This window comes from Miniopterus natalensis, chromosome 2, assembly GCF_054644295.1.
Source record: "Miniopterus natalensis isolate mMinNat1 chromosome 2, mMinNat1.hap1, whole genome shotgun sequence".
Classification (NCBI taxonomy): Eukaryota; Metazoa; Chordata; class Mammalia; order Chiroptera; family Miniopteridae; genus Miniopterus; species Miniopterus natalensis.
This window is the reverse complement of record NC_142082.1, coordinates 107,618,120-107,636,481: the sequence shown is the minus strand read 5'-3', so window position 1 is coordinate 107,636,481 and position 18,362 is coordinate 107,618,120. Positions and strand designations below refer to the sequence as shown.

Sequence of the window (18,362 nt, the reverse complement as noted above, 5' to 3'; positions counted from 1 at the left end):
GGATTTTTTCGGAACCACTGGCTGCCTTCACATTTCCTGATGGAAGTGAGACAGGTCAACAGAGTCATAGATAACTTTTGCCCACACAACATTCACTTTTTGGAGTGTTGGCTTGAAATTGAGGTGTGTGTGTGCGTGTGTGTGTGTGTGTGTAACCGACGTGCCTTCCGTGAGCCTCAGAGGTCTCTGCACCCTCTTCAGATGAGCTGATTACAACACAGAGGATGTGGACAGTGGAGTTTTTCCTGGTTGATGTCACACTGCTACCCTTTAAAAGCCCAAGGGGTAAAGGAGGGAATCCAGCCTGGGATCCTCACAGATACCAGCAAGGAAGACAGGAGAAAAAGGCCAGTGAGGCCAGCCCTGGAATCAGGGAGGCAGTGTCCGATTTCAACTCCGCGCCAGCCACTCAGAGAGCAGCGATGTCAGGGACCCGCCTTGGGTTCCTGGTCTGCGTCCTGTGCTGTGCGGTCAGAGCCTATCCCAATGCCTCTCCGCTGCTCAGCTCCAGCTGGGGTGGCCTGATCCACCTGTACACGGCCACAGCCAGGAACAGCTACCACCTGCAGATCCATAAGGACGGCCATGTGGATGGCTCACCTCACCAGACCATCTACAGTGAGTAGGGGCTTCGTTCAGGCTGGGAAGAAGGGGGCGCTCCTATGTCCATCCCCCTACCAGGGACTTGGGGAGACCTTGGGCTAGACCAGAGGGCTAATCCAGGCTCCTAGCTTCCTGCCCAGAATCCACTTATTGTGTGTGTGTGTGTGTGTGTGTGTGTGTGTGTGTGTGTGTGTGTGTGTGTGTGTGTGTTTTTAAACCTAGGGAGAGGATTCTACCACCTTCCTAATTAGCGTTTACAGGTTTCTACCAGCATGAATAACTTCTATCTTAACTAAAATCCTTCTTCCCAATAGCAGCCACTTTCCCTGTCCAAAGAGTCAAAAACGTAGAGAAAGAAAAGCAAGGAGCTTGAGAGGACAAAGCCAGACAGGTCAAAGGACACTGAGTTTTAGCTTATGAACTTGGGGCTGGGTTAGCAATGGAGGTTGTGAGGAAGGTTCCTGTGTCCAACCATGGTTCAGAATAGATGAACTTAGGGTCTCTTCCCAACTCTGAGCTTCTTGTATTCTGGCCTTGCACCCATCCGACAGGTTTACCAGGGGTTTCAGAGCTGCCCAGTTTAGTACGAATTGCTGACCCTTCTCTGTGGAGCTAAAAGGTCCACTTAGCAGCAAATGAGCTAGTCTGGAACTCTTTGGCAACATAAGGCAACTGGAATGTGTTAAAGATTAGATCTGTGGAAATTGGATCACAGTCCACAATAGTCAATCAATTATGTATGATTCATATGAGGGCCCCTTGGTGCATACTTATATAAGAAATAAAGAGGTGGGAGAGCAGATGGATATTGAAAAAGACAACGTCTTCTGTTTTATGAGAATACGTAAAAGTTACTCTACAGATACAGAAAAATACATATTGACTCAATATAAATCAAATTAAAGGCATGAAAGAATAATCGCAGTCTGTTTAATTAAAGAAAATGTAAAGGAATAACAATTTGCCCTATATTGTACAGATTTAGTAATTTTTCCGTGGCCTTGCTGTGTACAAGAAATTAATTCTGTTAAGAATCAAAGGTTCTTAAACCTGGTAGCAAGATCTATGCACATGCAAACCAACAGTTCAAACCTCTTCAAGTGCCCAATGGGTGGTAATAGGAGATTAGAGGAGGGAGGAGAGGTCTCTCCAAATACCAAGAAGGTTCTAGAACTCAAAGGAATATGGTAGGATTCAGGAGTCAACATCTTGGAAGCCAAGTTTGAGTCTAATGGCAAAAATCTGAAATAAATTTGGACATACTTGATGTATCCAAAGTGCTGCTCATTTTATCCAATGGGTGTTTAACAGAATCTACAATGTGTCCGACATCATGCAAAGCTCTGTGACTGCAAAGGAAGGCACAGCCCTTCAAACACTTCACCTTGTCTCCCAGCTCATCGGACTTCTAGGAAATACAATTTTTGCAGCTCCCATGGAGGGCTACCCTTATTTCCTCTGCAAGATGATAGCCAATTTAAAATGCACAAGCAGATTATGGTACATTATTTTGATTCCCATAGATGGAAAGGGCTTCATACAACTAGAGAATGCTTACAAAACTTGTCTAGAATCATGGAATCTCTTCACTGAAAGGAGCCCCCCCAAAGACATGTCCTCCTGAACATGACATGAAGTTGACAGGTGTAAGCCGACTGTGGTGGGCTGGGTGCTGCAGTGTGTGGGGCTCAGCCTACCGAGCAAGCAGGACGAACTGTAGAACTTTTCCTCAAACAGCCACTGGTGTCAGGCCCAGAGAAGGCACTGAGTACTAGTTGGAATGAACTGAAATGACTGAGAAGTCAAATAAATTGAATTGATTTCAGATTTTTTATTTTACAGAAAAGCGATTTTGCTTTGTCAGATACAGATGCTCGCTAAGCATGGTGCCTCTGGAAATCTATACAAACAAGGGAGGGGGACCCAGGTCAAGGTGGTGGAAGGGAGATACTTTTCCTAGTTAATATAGTATTTTGTACTATTCAAATTAGTTGTGTGCATTACCAAAAAAATGGGTATACACTAAGATAAAAAGTCAACACTGGTGCATGTAGATAGGTTGGAAAACTAATTAAGAGAGGATCTATAATTACCTTCTCGGTGAGTATAAAGCAACATGTTTACATGGATGGGAAGGTGTGGGGTAGTTTCCCCCCTCTTAATTAATTATAGATTTCTGGTGAAATCTGTTTCATTTGATTGCTGTACTTTAGTAAATTCTTGATTAATAGTTGAGTGCCCACCACATCTTTGGTTTGTTGGTCATTGTAAAATTATCTGCTCACAAGATTCTATAACCTCCCTTTGGACTCACAGCGCTGATAGCAGGAGCCTCGCCAATGTCTGTAACTCCTGTCCTGCTTTGAACAAGGCCACCCTCCCACTCCCCATTAGCCCCACCTCGTGTGAACAGCAGAAAAAAAGATGCTCTTTACCCCTAGTCAATGTCATTCCTAGATCCAGGTATTTTTATTTCCTCCATCTTTCCCATTGGCATTGTCTTTATTTGAAGGTGAATTATCCTCAGGTTCTTGAATCCTTCAAAATCTTATCTTTCTTTTGGGGAAGGACAAAGCACTTTGCACGTTATCATCTTATCCGTCACTTACTGGCTAGAACAGAGCAGATAATTTTCTATTTTAACAGCAGAGGTTGAGGCAAAGGGGTAATAAAACAATTACCAGCATTTTAAAAGAGCTTTCATAGTAGATAAAAATATGATCTCATTACCTCCTCAAGGTAACCAAATGAGGTAAGTGATTCTACTACACAAAAAAACAAAGATTAAAGAAATTAAATGACTCACTCAAGGTCACACAGGTAGTAGATGACCTAGGGGACACCATGACCCCGAAGCTATGCTTCTTCCAGGGTTACATGCACCAACTATTGTCACTGAAAGAAATATCCATTCAGTCTGTCTGCCTCCAAGCAGCCAGTGATTTGTTCCTTCCTCCTGCTGAATCCTGCCCTTGCATCTGTACAGACTGTTTTATTACCCCTTTGCCTCAACCTCGTCTGTAAAAATATGCCTTCTGAAATTGCAAAGGTAGAAAATTTGTCTCTTACATTTTCTGCATTTTCCCATTGGCTCATGTTGGTTTGATTCAAATCTGAGCATCCTCTATAGCAGCTGCTCACTGTTCCTCTGCAGGCTGTCTTCTACTGGGACCGGCCCCAGAGACCAGGAGCAGGTGTCCCATGCACACTGCAGGCAGTGACCCCAAGCATCACGATGTCACAGCGGCCAGTCAGCAATCCTGTATAATGCCTTTCATTTGCTCAACACTGTCAAGTCAGTTTTACAGCCATCATCCCATTTGATTCTAGTTGTAATCCTATAAAGCGGGCCGGACAGCTCTTACTCTCTTTCCCATTTGAGGAAACTGAAGCTAGAGCAATGACTTGCCCAAGGCTACAAAGTTAGTAAGAGGCATAATAGGGACAAGGCTCCAAGTACCCCGGTTCCAGTTCCTGCTTCAGCGCTCCTTTCCTGTCCCACACCGGGGCACAGCGACCTGGGCTCCTCGTGGCCGGCAGTGCTTGAGGCCCTTGACTTTGTCTTCTGGTGCTTGTAATGATTTCTGCTGCAAGCAGGCTACAGGGTGGCAGGAAGAAGATGTTAGAGACACTGACCTGAGTTTGAATCCTGACTTAGTTTCTGTATCCCTTATATTGGGATGCTGCTACTGCCAATATTAATATCAACAATACAATAGTTGTTTTAAGAATTTAAAATATGTAAAGTTAGAGCACAATCACTCAAAGACAGTGTAATTGTTTTTCCTAATTGGACTGAAATTTCATCAGGACAGATACTATTCCCTTCAAGTTTCTTAAGTTTCCCTCAGCGCTTACCACAAAATTAGCCACCTATCTGAGACAAGTAGGCAGACCCATTTATGAAGTACTATAAATATCCTTTGCCCCTCCAACAGCCCACCCCACTTCCAGAAGCTTCCCTCAAGGCCAACTCTGAGCCAAACTTGGAAACAAATTAACTTTCCTCTTTGGCCTCTCCTTTCTCTTCATTCTAGGCTTGCTCCCACTTCATTCCCTCCGTCCCACCTCTTCTGACTTCAGTCCAGATCAAGGTCTCTTCTCAGCTCCAGTCTCTTCTCGGAACTGCCTGTGGTTCTCGTCAGAGGTCTTGTATTGAGTCTACATGAGGTGGGGGAGGAGACGGGCTATATGTCAACCCCGGAGGCACCACCACTTTCTGGGCACACACCATTTATAGAAGAGGGATTGAACCCCTTCCTGGGCTTCTCCCTGGGGGCTGAGGCCAACTGAGATGCAGGGGGAAATTCTGTGGTAGGTAAATGGAAGTGGCCTCAAAGATTAAAGGAAATGATTTTTCAGTGGAAAATGTCAGGTAATTAAACATCATTTGGGACATTAAGTCTTGCTAAATTGTACCCTTGCCACAAAACGGAAAGCTCTAGACTTTCTTTAACTAGGCATCAGTACTTGCTAAAATTGCAAGTTTCCACAGGAGCTGGTGAGGGGGTCACACTTAAAGCTGTTATCAACTATTTAAGGTGTAGGTAGTATGACTGGGTTTCAGGCCCTTGTCAGAGACTAGTTTTTGAAAGGGGCACTGAAAGACCAAGAGGGGTGACACCTGGAGGGGACATCACCAAGTAAGAAAATGACAAAGCACAGCAATAAAGAAAAAATTCTATCCATCCCTGATATCTATTCAACATGGAAAGATAAAACCTCTGGTTCTGAGTAGCTCCCTCTAGGGGATGCACTAAGTATGTAAACTTAGTTAAAGCAAGGTGAATGAAATGCATGCTGTAACAGAGGTGCAGGCATTGTGCTGCAGGAATCGAGAAGAAGAGCAATTAATGATGAGGGAGGTTAGTAATGTTTTCATAAAAATAGTAATATCTGCCTGGCCGGGCATGGCTCAGTGGTTGAGCATTGACCTAGGGTCCAGGAGATCACAGTTCAATTTCCAGTCAGGACACATGCCCAGGTTCTGGGCTCGATCCTCAGTGGGGGGCATGCAGGAGGCAGCTGGTCAATGACAAGATGTTTTAACTCTCTCTCTCCCTCTCCCTTCCTCTCTCTGAAATCAATAAAGATATATTAAAAAAAAAAAAAAAGTAACATCTGCCCTAGCCAGTTTTGCTCAGTGGTTAGAGCGTCAACCTGCGGACTGAAGGGCCCTGGGTTTGATTCGGGCTCTGGCCAAGGGCACGCACCTCCGTGGCAGGCTTGGGGCACATGCAGGAGGCAACCAATTGATATGTCTCTCACATTGATGTTTCTCTCCCTATCCTCCTCCCTTCCACTCTCTCTGAAAAAGCAATGGAAAAAATATCCTCAGGCGAGGATAAATAAAAAAGAAAAAGAAAAAAGGATTAGTAACATCAGAGAAGGATGAGTGACTTCAATAAGCAGAGGAGGGAGGGAAAGATCAATTCTAATACAGTTCCTGACACACGATGGATGCCGACTGGTGTACCAGTGACATTTGCACAGCTACTCAGGTGGAGAATCAGGCTCTATATGGAAGCTGGATCCTTGAAAGACATCTTGGTATAGATTTTAAAATCACAAAGGCAGAAGCTTTGGGAGAACATGATCACCACCACAAACATGAAGCGGTATTAGCCAGGCAAGGAGGAAATAAAGGCAGGGACAAAGCATGTGCAGGACACAGGTGAGAGAACACAGAGTGCTCCACGCAGCAAGAAGGTGAGAAGCAAGGTAATGGGGGGGGGGGCAGCAGTTGGGGAGTACAGGAGTCAGAAGAAATGAGGCTGAACAAGGGGAGGGTTACATGAAATCATCACCACCATTAAAATCTGTCTGGGGGGGGGGGGTCATGAAGGTGAGTTTTCCAGAAGTGCTCGAAGGTGGGAACTGGATGCACAGCAAGGTTTGACCTGAATGCTTTTCTCCACAGGTGCCCTGATGATCAGATCAGAGGACACTGGCTTTGTGGTGATAACAGGTGTGATGAGTAGGAGATACCTCTGCATGGACTTTAGAGGCAACATTTTTGGATCGGTGAGTTTCTTTTTGTGCTGGTCACCATTTGCAAATAATTATCTAATTTCTTTGACAGAGCATAGATGATTATAGCTTGAAGATTCCATTTGCAGAATGCCTTGGTGATTTGTTTTCAGAGCACTTTTTTCAGTCTAAATAGTAAATGCTCAGGTTTATACACCTGGGGTTTGAACCCAGGTAGTCTGGCTCTGGAGCCCAGGCTCTTAGCCTGTAATCCAAACTGCCTGTTAGTATCCATTTTTGTGTCTTAATACAGCACCTTGCATGTAGCCGTAGGTCCTTTAGTCATTAAATTCATGTCACAAAGTGCATTAGAAAGAGTGAGAAAACACAGGTATCTTCTTGATTCTGTCACTAGACCTCCTTGACCTTGGTCAAGCCCCCTCATTTCCCTGAACCTCAGGTTCCTCAACTGGAAAAAGTAAAATGGGATGGACCACATGCCCTGGGGGCTCCCCCTAGATAAAGGTCTCTAATTAATTATCTCTGCCCCAACTGTGCTGGCTAGTCCTTCAGATAGATATGCAAAGGATTTCCCAGACTACAGGTTGCAGGCACAGTCCAAAGGATTTTGAGATGGTACAACAGCGGGACTGCTTACCTCAGGAGCCTCTTACCAGCAGACAGACCCGCTAGAAATTCCGTGAGAGCCATGACTTTGTTTTGCTTACTGCTCTGTCCCAGGATCTATAAGGGTATCTGACCCAGAGTAGATAAATATCTGTTGAAGAAATACAGAAAATTAAATGAGTAAATAAATAGCTGTTGACTGCACAGACATAGTTCTCATGTGTAAAATATTATTTCATGGAGTTTGAGGATTAAATTAAATAATATGTAAAGGTGCTAGCAGGCACTCTCTCAACACAATCCGGTACTAGTTAGTGGCGGAGTGAGGGCTCACAGCTAGGTCACCTGCTGCCAAAGTGCAGCCCCTAACTCCCAAACTACATTCTCTCTCTGATGTCAGTACCCTCCTTCAAACTCCATCCCACCCCCTTCCTCCAGGTAAGGAAACAGGCTCAAGCCACCTTTCGGCCGAAAGAGGGTTGAGAAAGGTGGAGAGTAGGAAGGACGAGGTGGCGTTTAAGGTAGCCGGCCCTCCAGGGGCAGGCGCGGCGGTGCGGCCGAGTCCACCCCCGGCCCGAGCTCGGCCAGCGCGCCTCCGGCGGGGGCCCGGGGCCCTGGGGGGGCAGCTGTGCCGGGGGCGTAAAGCACTAGCGGGGTCACGTTTCCCCAGCTGGGGTTCAACACACCCACTCTACGGAGTGGTCGGGAGGGACGGAGCTCCTGCCGCCACCAGCTCGCCTCGGGGACGCGGGGGTCGGGGCGCGAGGCGCGGGGCCGCCCTCCCCCGCCTCCCCCGCCTCCCCCGGCCTCACCTGGGTGCCCCCGCCTTTCAGCATCACTTCAGCCCCGACAGCTGCAGGTTCAGCCAGCAGACGCTGGAGAACGGCTACGACGTGTACCACTCGCCCCAGCACCGCTTCCTCGTGAGCCTGGGCCGGGCCAAGCGCGCCTTCCTGCCGGGCACCAACCCGCCGCCCTACTCCCAGTTCCTGTCCCGGAGGAACGAGATCCCCCTCTTCCACTTCAACACGCCGCGCCCGCCGCGCCGCCACACGCGCAGCGCCGAGGACGACGACTCGGAGGCCGACCCGCTGAACGTGCTGAAGCCCCGCCCGCGCGCCACGCCCGCGCCCGCGCCCGCCTCCTGCTCCCAGGAGCTGCGGAGCGCCGAGGACCAGGGCGCGGCGGCCAGCGACCCGCTGGGCGTGCTGCGCGGCGGCCGCCTGAGCGCGCACGCGGGCGGGCTGGGCGTGGAGCGGTGCCGCCCCTTCCCCAGGTTTCCCTAGGGGACCGCCGGGGATGCTCGCGACCGCCCTTCAGAAAAGCGCGCTCCCTTAGGGGGCCAGCCCCCGCACAGGCCGAGGAACGGGGGGTGGGCTGCGGTGGGGTCTGCCATCGGCCGCGCATCTCCCTTTCCTCCCTCGGGAAAGCCCCTGAGAAGCTGCCTTCGAGGCCTGAGAAAGGGAGTTTCACCACCTTCCTCACCCACCCCTAAGCCACCTTTCTGAATTAAGCAGCCCCATAGGTAAATTAGAAATCTCCCCTTCTCTGAGGAGGGCAGGGATTTTTTTCCCTTCCCTGTTTCCCTTCCATGCCTCCCCTCGCACTCAGCCTAACTGAAAACAAAGCGACGGCTTAGTGAGCTCACGGCTTTGAAGGTGAAGGGAAGGGCCAGTGCCCGCAGGGTCCCCTCTGTCCCTTGCATTGATGTTATCTTGGCCCTGATGGAGTTTGCAACCTTGACCTAGGGCAGGAACAGCTGAGCTGGGCAGGCTGACCCGAATCCTAATCTCAAGCCTTTGCTCTTCCTTGAGCATCTCTAGGGAAGAACTGGCAAAAAGATGGGTTAGAACTTAACTAGAATGCTCGCAGAACTGAGGCAGAAATCAAGCTAGAAAACTGAAGCTCCAGGGACTGGGCACCCCTTGCCATGCTCTCAAGGCAGCCAGAGCCAAGGGGCCAAGAACCCTGCTCCGCTCCCAAGTGGCCATGAAACAGCCCTGTCTGGCTCTAGTGAACTGGGCCTGAGGAAGGGCCTTGGTGCTGGCTCCTGAAAATTTAGTCTGCTAGGATTTATTTTTGAAAATGGAAATAAATTCAAACTCTCCTAAGAGGCACTGCATTGAGCTTCTACTTCCAGGTGAAGTGGTAATCCATTCTGGATGGGTTACGGAAATGTCACAGGGGACGGGGCCTTGAGACAACAGGGCTGCTCTGGGCCAGGTTCTCTGTAGATGGGCAAATTCTGCCCTCTGAGTCAAGTGGCATCAGGGCCCCAGGGAAAGAGAAGCCCAATAACCAGGGCACCAGAGCAATTAGGAAAAGACCACACAGCCAGCTCTTCATACCACCCTTCGGCAGTGGCTGAGGGCTGGTTAAAACACTCCCAGGCTGACAAATCTGGGCCTTAATCCACTTGGAAAATCCCGGGCATTAAGTGAAGATAGCTTTCCAGCCAAGGAGCCCCAATGCTACCCTGAGGAAAACTAAACCCCACCTGCCAAACAGCTGAGGAGCACCAGACAGGTGGGACAGTGGCTCAGTCCTTGCCCTAGCCTTACTGGTGACTTCGGGTCTTCCTACCACGGGGCCCCATTTTCCTACCTCTATTTAAACGGCTACCCCAAGAGCAGGATATTAACACACAAAGTAGATTTAAGCAACAGCTTCTTCCCAGTCACCCTTTCCCCCCTACTGTTATCATGTACCCAACCTTTTTACTTATGAGAGAAACATTGGACAACTGTTTTTGCCTAATGGTTTTAAGCTGAACTTGAAGAACTAGTTCTTATGACGCACCAAAACTATACTATATAGCAGTGCATGACAAATATTTTCTTTATATAGTTTTCATTTTCTCGTTTGGAGATATTATACTGTATAAAAGTTCCCCAATACTGATAGATAGAAAATTCTAATAATTAGTAGAAAACTGGTTATAATCTCACAAACTCAATACCATCTATCAGGGGTTTTCTTTTTGGCAGTGCCGAGGTAGCCCCACAATTTCCTACATCTTTTAGCATGTGCCAATATTTATTTATTTATTTGGAAGACCGCCTATTGCTCTATATTTATAGATATTTATAAATATGTAACCCCACCTTTTTCCTTTCTTCTGTTTAAAAGAAAAATAAAATTCATCTCAGCTTCAATTCACTTTTCCTCTCTGTGTTACCACATAAAAGCATATCAGAATATGAGAATAAAGAGATTATGGAAAGGGAGTATTGGGAAAATCCAGAGAAAGCAAAGTTGTAAAAGAATATCTTCATTAAAAAAAAATATATATATATATATATAATTTATTGGGATGACATTGGTTAATATAATTATATAGGTTTCAGGTGTCAATTCTACATGACACCATCTGTATATTGTGTTGTGTGTTCACCACCCAAAGTCAAGTCTCCTTCCTTCACCATTTAGCCCCCCTTTCCCTCTTCTGCCTCCCCCACCCTCTTCCCTCTGGAAACCACCATACTGTTCTCTGTGTTTTGAGTTGTTTTGTGGCTTAATGCCTTCACCTTTTCCACCCAGCCCCCCACCCCACTCCGTTCTAACAGCTGTCAGCCTGTTTTCTGTATCTATGGGTCTGTTTCTATTTGGTTTGTTTATTTTATTTATTAGATTCCACATATAAGTGAGGTCATATGGTACTTGTCTTCCTCTGCCTGGCTTATTTCCCTTAGCATAATGCTCTCCGGGTCCATCCACGTTGTTGTAAAAGGTACAACAAAAAGGAAGAGGTCCTTCCTTTTTACAGCCACTTAGCATTCCACTGTGTCAATGTGCCACAGCTTTTTTACCCACTCATCTACTGACGTGCACCTGGACTGCTTCCAGATCTTGGCTATTGCAAATAATGCTGCAGTGACCGTAGGGGCTCATATAGTCTTTCAAATTACGTTTCGAGTTTCTTCAGCTCATCAATAGACTCAGCAATTTTGATGAATTCAGACAGAATTATTGAAAATAAGGGAAAATATTATATCAACATTGGACTTCTGACAACTCTAGCTCCAAAATGTTTCCTTTAAAGAGAGAATTTTTTAAATTTGAAAAACACCCACTGACAGAGCCACATTAATAACCCAGTAAACCAGATGCTTTTTACTTAACCCAGTGTTAGTGCCCTGTGAGACCTGATGGCAGGACAAGATAATGAATCTACATGTCTCCTCTTTCTGAAATTGGTGTCCCCAGAATTCCTTCTTTAACATCTTTCTGACCAGTTACCAAAACACAGGAAGCAAAAAATGCACATTTACATCTCTCTGAGCCCCAATTTACATCAGCTCAAGCCTACAGCTTTTCATTATCTGACTTTAGCCAAGAGCTTCTCCCTTTTAACAATTAATGTAAAAGAACTTAGTATAAGATTCACTATTTTACCTGGTGTTCAAATGACCTTCTGACAATCTGCTCTGCAGATTGTCTTCTGATTATGTCCCTTAAGTCTTAGCACTGAAGTCCTCCTTGCTCTAGAGAAGGGGGTGGATAGCCCCAGGACAGATACAGGAGAACAAATGCTGTATTTCTTTGATCACATCAAACAGATGCATAAAAGGCAGGTTATTGTGTAAAAATTATTTCCAACTATTTTTTTTTTTAAACCGTTAAGTTGGCCTCTACTTATACGGTTCATGGCTCCACAGTACTCTAGTTTTACTTCTGGTCCAAAGACCTTTAAAATCTGATAAACCATAGGAATGGAGCAATAACAAAATTACTATTTGGGAATAAATAGGCCTTCATTCCATTATAGAAGGAGAATTAAACACCGTAGAGAAAAAGATGTCCAGTGGAAATTTCCCTGCCACAGGCTTGAAAGAGTTCCTTTCTCTGTCCACGAAAGCTCTCCCTAAAGAAAGGAAATTTTAAAGCTTTTAACACAACACGATTAGTAGGGTAAGGGTGGGAGAAGGTAAGGGGTGTGTGTGTGTGTTATATATATGATTTATTACTTTTTATACATCTTGCTGCTAGAAGCTTCACAGATCTAATCATGGGCAGGGTTTCTAGTAATTAAAGCCCAGTCTTTATCTTGTCTATAGAATTATTTATCCTTGCTGAATAAAGATATTATTTCAGCCATTACACATATTTGTAGAGATACTTAATGTTTATACTGAACTCCTGTGCATCTTAACTAAGTTAACACTTAGAGTCACATAGCTTCCACTTGCAGCCACAAAAGAGTAACTACTGCCAGACTGCTGTCCCGCCTACACAACTATCAAACAAAAGGGACAAGGCAGCTGTCTTCGGGCATGGAGTAGCGACAGGCTGGGGAAGGGAAACTTGCAAGTTAAGTCCCATGACCATCCCGCAACACTTGACAGGGAGATGGAAGCCAGGCAGAGTGGCAGTCTCACTGAGCTGAGAAAGCAGCTGGACACTGTGGGGCAGGGCAGCTGAGAAAAGGGAGCTATGCTAAGGGGAGATTTCAGAAGTCTTCGTGAGCATTCCCGGCAGGCCTCTGGCAAAGGACTGGGTGCACATGCACAGGGAAGGCAAAATTCGGCAAGACCTAACAAAGACCATCGGCTCCAGAACTGGGAGATGAACAGTGAGTGAGACCAGAGGCCATAAATCGCTGAGAGACATTAGAAACCCAACCAAGCCAGGGTAGAGATTCACTGAGCGCATCGGCATTTAACTTAGACCACAGAAAGGCCGCATCTTAGAAGGAAAGACTATGCCCGAGAAAGAGGGATACACCCTAATATTAAATTCGGAACCAAAGTTGAGCCTGGCCAGGTGGCTCAGTTGGTTGAGCATCGGTCGTCCCATACATCAAAGGTTGTAGGTTCAATTTCCAGTCAGGGCACATACCTAGGTTGTGGGTTTGATCCCGTCAAGGTATGTACAGGAGGCAGCCGATCAATGTTTCTCTCCCTCTCTCTCCCTCCTTTTCTTCCTCTCTCTAAAATCAATTAAAAATACACCATTGGGGCCCAGCCAGCGTGACTCAGTGGCTGACCATTGACCTAGGAGCCGCGAGATCTAGGTTTGATTCCTGGTCAGGGCACATGCCCCGGTTGCGGGCTGGACCCCCAGCAGGGGGCGTGCGGGAGGCAGCAGATCAATGACTCTCATCATTGATTTTTCTCTCTTCCTCTTCCTTTCTCTCTTTGAAATCAATAAAAACATTACACACACACACACACACACGTATGTATAAAACATTGGGTGAGGATTACAAAAAATAAAAACCTGAGGTTGTCCTGCTCTAACAGAGAATTATAAGGAATCCTGCCACTAGTTTGTCTGCCAGAACAAAACTGAATACCGTTTCAAGGAAGCTGACACAATCCAGACTCAGTACATGGTATCATCCACACTTTATGAGAAGAAATAAGGGAAAATGGCCCATAGTCAAGAGAAAATGCTATCACTGGAAACCAACCATTAGATGACCCAGATGTTGGAATTAGCGGGCAAGAACTTTAAAGCAGCTATTATAACTGAATTTAAGAATTTTAAAGGTAAGTTTGATCATAATGAACACACAAATTAGGAATCTCAAGAGAGAAAGCAAACAATAGAAAAGAACCAAATAGAAATATAGAATTAAAAAATATCTGAAATGAAAAATTTATTAAATGGGCTTAATAGCAGGTTAGAGATGAAAGAAAAATATAGCAATTTAATATTTTAAAAAGTGAAAATAAGTTATCTAATGTAGAGAGAAAAAAGTGAGTTTAAAAAATAATGACCAGAGTTTAAGTGATATGTGGGATGATATCAAACTGTCCAACATATGTGTAAGTAGAGTTCCAGAAAGATAGGAGCAGAAAAGGTTTAGGAATAAGAAATATTTTGAAGATATAATGGTTGAAATTTCCCGCAAACTGGTGAAAAACCAATGTCTATTACAAGAAGCTCAGCCAACCAAAAGCAAAATCAACACAAAGAAAACCATACTTAGGTATATCACAGTCAAACTGCTGAAACCAAAGATAAAATCTTGAAAGCTGCCGCAGAAAAATGACACTTTACACATAGGTGGGCAACTGTAAGGATTAAGGCTGATTTCTCACTGTAGTGCAGAACCAGTTCCAAATGGTCGTATCCGCTTTCTAACAAAACCTGATCCAAAGTTTCAGTTGTGGACACAGCACTCTTGAGTAACACTTGTGACCCCTTAACTGCTTCCCCCAAAGGAAATGAAGGATGCGGCGTGACCAGAACCTAAATGAACACTGGAAACCTTCCAGAAGCAAAGGGTCCACTCTCCAGGGAGATAAATTTGAGCCTTGTCTCCTGTCTTCTTGTCGGTAGACCCCACAGCAAAAGCTTTTTTCTTCTCTCAAAAGCCAGTGCCGCCCAGTCAGGTGTGGCTCAGTGGTTGAGCGTCGACCTAGGATCCAGGTGATCGGGGTTCGAGTCCCGGTCAGGGCACATGTCCGGGTTGTGGGCTCGATCCCCAGTCGGGGGCACGCAGGAGGCAGCCGATCAATGACTCTCATCATTGATGTTTCTCTCTCTCTCTCTCCCCCCCTCTCCTTTCCTCTCTCTGAAATCAATAAAGATATATTTAAAAAAAAAAAAAAAAGCCAGGGCCATAGCTGTACCTGCTGAGTGCGTCAGACAGCGAGCCCCCGCTTGGTGGCATCACCACAAACGATGGAAGCCATGGACAAATGGGAGGGCATGTTGAAAAAGTGGAAAGGAAATAACTGCTTCCTGCCCAGAATTACATACCCAACAAACACGTGGATGAAATAAAGGTGGGGAAAAACAAAAGTGAAATAAAAACTGAAAAGACTTTGTTCCCAGGCTGAAAAGAAGTAACAACAGATGGGGAAACTATAGGAAAGAAATGAGAGCATCAGAAATATGGGTAAAATTTAAACAATTATTAAAATATATATTACACATATAAAATACATATAAATAATACTTTCTTCCCTTGATTTCTTTAAAACAGTGATTAAAGCAAAAATTACAACATTGTACTATGGGATCAATAATATATGGAGGTGTCATATCCTTGGGGAAATTACCATACAGGATGGGGAGGGTAGTAAAGCAACATGGAAGATTATAACACTGTATGTGAAAGTCATACAATTTTAACTAACTAGACTGTGACAAAGTAAGGATATTCAACATCGTAATTCCTAACGTAACCACCAAAATAATAATAACGATACAAAGAGGTGTGGGCAAAAAGCCAATAGAAGTATTAAAAGAGAATACTGAAAAATATTCTATTATCCCAAAAGAAGGCAGAAAAGGAAGAAGAGTAGAACAAGTATCGGAAGGGATAAATTTTAAAAATGAGACTAAATCCAATCATATTAGTAATTACATTATATATAAGTAGTAAAACACTACTTATATAGAAATACAAAGGACCTGCAACAGCAAAAGAAAACCACAATAAGAAATCCAGGCTAGACCCACACTCACATAATCAATTGATTTTTTACAAAAGAACCAAAGCAATTCTGGGGGGAAGAAAAGCCTTTTCAACAAGTGCTGCTGGAACTAGATATATGTGTGAAAAACCATGAACCTCAACCACTAACCTCACACCATACACCAGAATTAATTCCAGATGGGTCAAAGTCCTAAACATAAAAGGTAAAACTATGAAGCTTCTAGAGGAAAACAGAATATCTTCATAACCAGGGGTTAGCAAAGACTTCTTAGGTAGACTAAGTCTATAAAGCAATAACCATAAAACAAACACAATAGTAAATTAGTCTTATGAAAATTAACTTCTCATTAAAAACCTATTAAGAAAAACATAATTTATAACAAATATTCTTTATTTTTAAACAAAGTTATAAATATATGTGTATAAATATATTCACATATAGATGACAAAGGGCTTCTCTCTCTAAAATATAAAGACGTCTAACTTAAAAATAAAAGACATAATTTTACAAAGGAAGCTATATAGCCAATATGTATGTGAAAAGGTGCTCCAAATCAATAACAATAAAAAATTAAAACCACTGTGAGATACTTCTACACACCCAACAAAATGGCTAAAAATTAAGACTGATAACATCAAATGTTGATGAGAATGTGAAGCACCCAGAACTCTCATACTTTGTTGGTGAGTATAAAATGGTACAACCACCCTGGAGAAAGGTCTGACAAGTTTCTTGTATACTGAGCATACACCCACACCTACCCTATGACCCAGCAATTGCACTCCTAGATGATTACCCAAGAGAAACTGGGCTTGCTCTAAATAAAGCAGTATTCCTCCCTTTAGTCTTAATCCCCTTAATCGCCTTCATTTTTCTCAATATCACTGACCACACTGACACATGTAGACTTATCTCTTCCCTGAGAGAATATAGGTTCCACAAGGATGGGGGCTTTGTCTATTCTTTATTTGTTGCTATATATTCAGTTCTTGTAATAGTTCTTATAATAACGTGGCATTTGTGTGCCTTGCTCAAAAAATATTTATTGCTCTGGCTGGGTGTCTCAGTTGGTTGGAGCATCATCTCATACACCAAAAGGTTGCAGGTTCGATCCCCAGTCAGGCAAGTACAGGAGACAACTGATGTTTTTATCTCACATCAATGTTTCTCTCTCTAAAAATCAATAAAAACATATCCTTGGGCAAGGAATATATATATATATTTGATAAATTAACCAATGTATGATTCCAAGTAAATTTACAATTTTTATAGAAATTGGCCTGTTGATTCTAAAATGTATATGGAGGAATAAAGGTGCAAAAATAGCTAAGATACTATAAAAAGGAAATTGAGATATTCACTCTACATTTAGTTGCAAAGCTATAGGAACTAAGTATGATATTGTTATGGGACTACGCAGCTCACTAGAACAGAACAAAGTCCACAGAGAGACTCCAGCATATATGGGTGCATTGTGGGTATGACAGTAAAATTACAAATCAACTGGGAAAGACTCCTAACAATGGTGTTGGGGTAACTTTCACCAGAGGAAAATTAAAAATTGACTTCTGCCCTAGTCAGTTTGGCTCAGTGGTTAGAGCGTCGGCCCTTGTACTGAAGGGTCCTGGGTTCGATTCCAAACCAAGGGCACATACTCGGTTGCAGGCTTGATCCCCAGCCCCGGTCCGGGCGTATGCAGGAGGCAACTAATCGATGTCTCTCTCTCACATCGATGTTTCTCTCTCCCCCCCTTCCACTCTCTCTGAAAAGCAATAGAAAAAAATATCCTCAGGTGAGGATTTAAAAAAAAATTGACTTTTGAACTTACTCCACACAAAAATAAATTCCGGATAAAGACTTAACATTCAAAAAACCTTCTAAAACTATAAGATTACTATATGACCTCATGGTAGAGGCTTTTTTCTTTTTAATCCTCACTCAAGGGTATTTTTTCCATTGCTTTTTGGAGTGGGAGAAACATCGTGAGAGACACACGATTGGTTGCCTCCCCTGGGGATCGAGCCTGCAACCAAGGTACACGCCCTTGACCAGAATTGAACCTGAAACCCTTCAGTCAGCGGGCCAGTGATTTAACCACCGAGTCAGACCAGCTATGGCAGAGGCTTCTTAGCACCAAAACAAGCCCCACGAACCATAAAGGACAAGATATACCAGTTTGACTTAAAAACACTTTGTCCATCAATAAACAAATTGGATCAAGATGTGTTCCATATATAGAGTGGAATATTTGCCGTAAAAATGAATGACATCTTACCATGTGCAACATGGATGGGCCAAGAGGGTATTATGTAAAGTGAAATAAGTCAGGTAGAAAAAGACAAATACATGATTTCGCTTATATGTGAAACCTAAAAAACAAAACAAACAAAACAGAAAAAAGTCATAGAGAATAAACTGATGGTCACCAGATGTGAGGGGGTCTGGCAGTGGGTGAAAAAGGTGAAAGAGAATAAGCAGCATAAATTGCCAGTTATGAAAACAGTCACAGGGATGTAAAGTACAGCATAGGGAACATAGTCAATAATATTGTAGTAACTATGTACGATGCCAGGTTGAGTGCTAGACTTATTGGATAACTAAGTTACATAAATGCCTAACCATTGTGCTGTACACCTGAAACTAATATTGCTATCAACTGTAATTGAGAAATAAATTTTTAAAAATTAGAAACATTTAAAAATGCATGCTGAACATATGTAGCAAGTAAACAGCAAGGTATTTGCGATGTTACTCCTGCAACTCAGTAAG

At 44.0% G+C, this 18,362-nt stretch overlaps 1 protein-coding gene across 1 annotated transcript; it reads left to right on the top strand.

Annotated features, from left to right (window-relative positions):
* The first annotated feature begins 422 nt into the window (after window positions 1-422).
* FGF23 (fibroblast growth factor 23) lies at window positions 423-8,486 on the top strand. The gene is made up of 3 exons (XM_087813753.1): window positions 423-618; window positions 6,524-6,627; window positions 8,034-8,486. The coding sequence occupies exons 1-3, from the start codon at window positions 423-425 to the stop codon at window positions 8,484-8,486; spliced, it is 753 nt and encodes a 250-aa protein (XP_087669879.1).
* The last annotated feature ends 9,876 nt before the right edge of the window (window positions 8,487-18,362 follow it).

What these genes read in the sequence shown, in the direction of transcription:
- FGF23 (XM_087813753.1), top strand. Translation starts at nt 423, where the DNA reads ATGTCAGGGACCCGCCTTGGGTTCCTGGTCTGCGTCCTGTGCTGTGCG. An exon ending in ACCTCACCAGACCATCTACA is followed by an intron (nt 619 to 6,523) that starts GTGAGTAGGGGC and finishes TTTTCTCCACAG; the next exon opens with GTGCCCTGATGATCAGATCA. An exon ending in GAGGCAACATTTTTGGATCG is followed by an intron (nt 6,628 to 8,033) that starts GTGAGTTTCTTT and finishes CCCGCCTTTCAG; the next exon opens with CATCACTTCAGCCCCGACAG.